The 6145-nt window shown below is 53.7% G+C and overlaps 1 protein-coding gene across 1 annotated transcript; it reads right to left on the bottom strand.

The window, feature by feature from the left end:
• Window positions 1–4513: 4513 nt before the first annotated feature.
• Window positions 4514–5431, bottom strand: LOC126653133 (olfactory receptor 14J1-like; the record flags this gene model as incomplete). Its single annotated transcript, XM_050340657.1, has 1 exon — window positions 4514–5431. A coding segment is annotated over exon 1 (918 nt), but the record flags the coding sequence as incomplete, so codon positions are not given.
• Between the last annotated feature and the right edge of the window lie 714 nt (window positions 5432–6145).

Genomic DNA, 6145 nt, shown 5'->3' with positions numbered 1-6145 from the left:
CATCATAAAGGGGCACATGGGTGGGGCTACATTCTGACCTTGTGGGGTTGCCAAGGGCTATTCCGGAATGGAGAGGGTGGGCTGTGACATCACAAAGGGGCCTCAGGCACATGGGTTGGTTTAGTGGGTTGACCCTGACAGGATTTCAAAGCCCCACTAAAAGCTGTTACCTCCCCCTCCCTCTGCAACTCCACAGAGGAGAGAAAAAAAACATCTGAGGATTCCTGAGTAGAGATAAGGGTGGGGAGAAAATCGCTTCTTAATGGGCAAAACAAACTCGAAATAGGGATAGCACTTAAATTTATTACTGACAGGATAAAAGCTAAGAGTGAGAAATAAAACTGTGTGAAAAACACCTTCCTCCCACCCTCCTCCCTCCTCCCCTCAGTGGTGCAGGGGGGCGGCAATGGGGGTTACAGTCAGTTGTTGTTTCTGTCACTGCTCAGGAAGAGGAGTTGGACCTTTCCCTGCTCCCTTGGTTCCCTCCCATGGGAGACAGTCCTGGATGGACCTCCCAGCGTGAATCCATCCCTCGGGCAGCAGCTCTTCTCACCCTGCTGTCCTGTGGGTCCCTCTTCCATGGGGTCAGTCCTTCAGGGAGGAGCTGACCCGGCGTGGGTCCCCCACAGGGGCCACGAGTCCTGCCAAGGATAAACCTGCTCCAGCCTGGGCTTCCCTCTGCACGGGATGCAGGTCCCTGCCAGGACCTGCTCCATCCTGGGCCTGTCACAGGGTCACAGCCTCCTTCCTGCATCCCCCTGCTCCACCGTGGGCCCCTCCAGGGGCTGCAGGGGGGTCTCTACACCCCGATGTTCCCTCAGGGGCTGCAGGGGCCTGAGTCCTTCCCTGTTTCTGCCCCTCCTTCTGCACTGCCCTTGGTGTCTGTGTTGTTATCCAATGTTCTCACTCTGCTCTTCCCAGGTTGGAAATTTTTCTGTGCAACTCTCCTCTCTTCTGAAATATGTTATCCCACAGGTGTTACTGTTAGTCCTAAGTGGCTCAGCCTTGGCCAGTGGCAGGAACTCCATCCTGGAGCAGCTGGCTTTGGCTCCATGGCACAGGGGAAGCTTCTGGCAGATTTTAAAAGAAGCCACAGCTGTAACCCCCCCGCACCCAAAACCCAGCCACAGAAACCCCCTGTCTTGTGCAGCCCTTTCTCCAAACCAAGCAGGTGGGAGTTGGTGCCAAGGAGCTGAAACCTGCAGGTCCAGCCTTTAGTGGAGGAAGCTCAGATTTGCCCAAGGCTGCTTTGAGTCCCAGGGCTTGGATGAGGGAATGGTGGGGTGGGGATAGGGATAAAGTCTGATGGATTGTCAGACACAAAGGGTCTTCATTTTGTTATATATTCAGACTGAATTACGAGGTGCTTGGGGTCAACATGGACTGGGGATTGCTGATATCAATGTAAAAACAGGAAAAAAGTGAGCATGACACAAAAAAGACATCTTTATTTGTGGTTTTATTAATACAATATATTCACTTTGAATACACTTTGGAGATCTGTCTAATTAACCACAAAAGAATTGAAGACTTGGAAGGAAATTATTCCCAGGGGCTTGTCTGGTTAAGATGCCATCACTGAGAAGAGAGTGTGGAGGAATGAGCAGACAAGGACACCATCCCTGGGGCTGGGGAAGCAGGAACTCAGAGCCACTGGTTCCAGGTGGCAAATGGACTGTGGGATGTTTGTGTGAGAGCCCATAACGGGTGTGGTGCTTTCAGGGGCAGTCCAGTTAAATTTCTTCCCCATGGCCAGTGCAGGGCTGTGTTTTGGATTTGTGCTGAATACAGGGTTGATAATCCCAGAGTCACAGAATGTGCTGAGTTGGAAGAGATGCGCAAGAATCATCCAGTCCAACCCTTAGCCCTTCACAGGACCATCCAAAGGCTCACACCATGAGCCTGAGAGGATCATCCAAACACTCCTTGAGCTCTGTCAGCCTTGGTGCTGTGCCCACTGCCCTGGGGAGCCTGTTCAGTGCCCAACCACCCTCTGGGGGAAGAACCTTTTCCAAGATCCAGCCTAACCCTGCCCTGACACAACTCCAGGCCATTCCCTCAGTGCTGTCCCTGGTCCCCCCAGAGCAGAGCTCAGGGCCTGCCCCTCCTCTGCCCCTGCCCAGGATGTTGTGACTGCAGTGAGGTCTCCCCTCAGTCTCCTCTTCTCCTGCTGAACACCCCAAGTGCCCTCAGTGTCCTCACACCCCTTCAAATCCAGGCCCTTCCTCATCCTCGTGGCCTCCTTTGGATATTCTCCAATGGCTCAATTCCTCCCTTCCATTGTGTCCCCCCAAACTGCCCCAATCTTGCAGGTGAGGTCACCCCAGGGCAGAGCAGAGCAGGACAATCCCCTCCCTGATGCCCCCAGCACAGGCTTGGCCCTCCTGGCTGCCAGGGCACTGCTGACTCAGGGACAACTGGCACCCACCAGCACCCCCAGGGCCCTTTCCTGGCACTGCTTCCCAGCCTCTCATTCCCAGGGTGTCCGTCCAGCCGGGGTTGCCCCATCCCAGGGCAGGATCCAGCCCTTCCCCCTTTTGAACTTCCCATGGTTGGTGATTCCCAGCCCTGGGATCTCTCCAGGTCTCTCAGCAGGGCCTTCCTGCCTTGCGGGGGCTCAGCAGCTCCTCCCAGTTTTGGGTCACCTGCAAACTTGCTCAGTGTCCCTTTCTGTGCTGTGTCCAAGTCATTGATGGAGATGTTGGAGAGCACAGGGCCCAAGATGGAGCCCTGTGAAACCCCAGCAGTGACAGGTCACAGTCTGATGTCACCCCTGTCACTGTTACAGGGTCCCTTTGGTTCCATGAGCCCCACATGTCATAATAGCCCCTTTGATTCCATGAGATTCCACAGTGTCCCTGGGTTCCTTTGGCTCCATGAGGCCCTGGAGTGTCACGGAGTTCCCCAGTTCAATGATATTCCCAGTGTCCCAATGGAGCCTTGATTCCATAAGGTTCTGCAGTGTCCCAGGTTTACTTTTCTACCCTGAAAAAACCCTCCTGAAACCATGACATTATCCCCCTTTGTATTGCATTCCCTTTTTCATTATACAGTGTCCCAGCGACCCCTTGATTCCTTTGTGCTATTTGAGACACCCCATAATCCTGCCCTACTTTTGCCATGCTGGTCAGGCTGGGAAGCAGAGCCAGCAGGATGGGGATCACTCCTCTCCACCCTCTTCCATCATCCTGGAAGGCTCAGTAGCCAAGAACAAGCTGGGCAGGACCATGGGCTGTTTGCAATGGCACAGAGGGCGGGGCAGGGCTCCACTCCATCCAACCTGTGGGCTGCAGAGTTCTTCAGGACACCCTCCTGGAAAGCCCAGCCCTGGCTCTGGTACAGCCCTCCCTGAGCTGGGCAGGCACAGTGGGAGTTCACTGAGGGCAAGAGGAGTCACTGCCCAGAGTCTTTTCTCTGTTCCTGCTGTGTCTTCTGGTGTTGTAGAGCTCTCCTTTACCAGTTCCCAGGGACATTTAGTACTTTAGCTGTGGGTGACTCCACCCTGGGCAGGATTCTGCTCCAGGGCTCCAGTCACTGCTGGCTGTATTGGATGGGCTGTCCCTGCAGATCCTCTGTGCTCTCCTGCACTTCCTCATTTCCCACAGACAAATCCTCCCCTGCCATCAGAGCCAGCACAAGCTGCAGAGCCCCAGGCAGGTGACCTGGAGATCATTTGCCACTGGCCACCAGCACACGACATCTGACCCAGCCCCCAGGCCCTGAAATACCACAGTGAGTCCTTCTCTCCCTTCACGGCCTGAATGGGGAAACAACCAAACCAGGAGACTTTGGAGAGTCTATTCCTTGCCTTGTTCTTTACACCAACCTTTTAAAAAGAACCAGAGGCTTCAGGACCTGCCCAGGGGGATCCCCTTTCCTGATGGAAAGGATGTTAAGGAGCCCAGCTCTGTGCCAGCACTGCCAGGGCCTGTCCCTGCCCATGGTCCCAGCACTGACCCACAGCAGTGACTGAGCTGCCAGAGCACTCAGGCCTTGGGCAAGGAGCAGAAAGGAGAGGGAGGCAGTGGACAAAGAGTATCTCCGAAAAGCCCAAGAGCTGCTGCTCCCTGGCAGTGCTCCTGTCCCAAGACTCTTTACCCCTTCTCCTCTGCACACAGGCACTGCCCTCCAGCTGCAAGGAAGTTCTTGGAGCAAGAATCTGGACAAAAGTACTCAAGTCCTTTATTAGAGATTGTGATTCCTAATGTACACAATAACAAAGGATGGATGTTTGACAAACAAGTTGCTGCAGTAACATTTTTTTTGTTTAAATACACACACAGCGAATGTTTCCTCATTTACACAATTTTGGGTCAAAACAAAATGTATAGAATGAATTAGATATGGGATGAAGAATAAAGTTCTATGTTAACAACAGAAAAAGAGAAAAAAATATAGAAAAAATCCCCCACACACACACTCAAAAGCTTTAGAAGGCAGGCTGGGCCAGTGAAGGGTAACACAGTGAGTGTTCTGCAGAAGAAAAGAACCAGGTTATTGTTTCTGAAAAGCATCCAGTCATCATTTTCCTTATGGCATCCTTGAGCTCCTGGTTCCTCAGGCTGTAGATGAGGGGATTCAGTGCTGGAGATGCCACCGAGTAGAGAACTAACAAGGCCAGATCCAGGGATTGGGAGGAGATGGAGGGGGGCTTCAGGTAGGCAAAAATCATCGTGCTGACAAAGAGGGAGACCACGGCCAGGTGAGGGAGGCACGTGGAAAAGGCTTTGTGCCGTCCTTGCTGAGAGGGGATCCTCAGCACAGCCCTGAAGATCTGCACATAGGAGAAAACAATGAAAATGAAACAACCAAACACTAAACAGCCACTAACACCAATGAGCCCAATTTCCCTGAGGTAGCCTGAGTGTGAGCAGGAGAGCTTGAGGATCTGAGGGATTTCACAGAAGAACTGGCCCAGGGCATTGCCCTGGCACAGGGGCAGGGAAAATGTATTGGCTGTGTGCAACAGAGCACTGAGAAACCCAGAGGCCCAGGCAGCTGCTGCCATGTGGGCACAAGCTCTGCTGCCCAGGAGGGTCCCGTAGTGCAGGGGTTTGCAGATGGCAACGTAGCGGTCGTAGCACATGATGGTGAGGAGGAAATACTCTGCTGACATGAAGAAGAGAAAGAAAAAGGCCTGTGCAGCACATCCTGTGTAGGAGATGGTTGTGGTGTGACAGAGGGAGTTGTGCATGGCTTTGGGCACAGTGGTGCAGATGCAGCCCAGGTCTGTGAGGGAGAGGTGCAGCAGGAAGAAGTCCCTGGGGGTGTGCAGGTGCTGGTCGCAGGCTACGGCGCTGAGGATGAGGCCGTTGCCCAGGAGGGCAGCCAGGGAGATGCCCAGGAAGAGCCAGAAGTGCAGCAGCTGCAGCTCCCGCCTGTCTGAGAATGCCAGGAGCAGGAACTGGGCCATGGAGCTGCTGTTGGGCATTTGCTGCTTCCCCAGAGTGTTTGGATCTGTTGAGGAGGAACAGTCAATGCTGAGTTAGACCAGGCTGCTGCAGCCAAACAGGACACGTCTCACAGCCACCCCACTCTCAGGTTCTCTCTGCTCAGTCAGACCTCCCTGCAGCTCCCTCCCCTGAGCTCTGACTGTTGTTGCCTGACAGGACCACTGGAAGCCCAAATGAAGAACTGAGCTGAGGAAATTCTTTGTGTTTTTTCCCCCACTTGCACCTGCAACAGTTAGGAGTGGTTGTGGATTTGGGAAATCCCTGACATTTCCATTACACTGCAGGTCACCTCTTCTGGGTTCTGAGGGCACAGGGATGGTCCCTCAGTGCAGACAGAAGAGCTGCTCTGCCCATCAGTCTGTGCTCAGCTGCCCTGTGCTGGCAGCTTGGAGCTGCAGGAACATCACACTCAACTGTTCCCCTACAGAGAAACTGCACAGATCTCCAGGAATCCATCTACAAAGAACAGATTGACACACTCCTCACCTTTTCATCCCTCTCCTCCATGACTGAGACACCAAATGCTCATTGCAGCTGCCCAGAGCATTTCCATGGATTTAGCACTGAGGAGTTTTCTCCACAGGGATCCTGTGCAGCACAGAGATACTACGGCAGAGCTGTGCTCTCCTGGAGGGCGCCTGCAGCCCTGCACGACACCCAGGGAAACAGCTGAAGAGCCTGAAGTTGCCTGG

The sequence above is a fragment of the Myiozetetes cayanensis genome, unplaced genomic scaffold, assembly GCF_022539395.1.
Source record: "Myiozetetes cayanensis isolate MyiCay16 unplaced genomic scaffold, myiCay2020 scf900, whole genome shotgun sequence".
NCBI lineage: Eukaryota > Metazoa > Chordata > Aves > Passeriformes > Tyrannidae > Myiozetetes > Myiozetetes cayanensis.
Note: the sequence above shows the minus strand (reverse complement) of the source record. Positions and strands in the feature narration are given on the sequence as shown.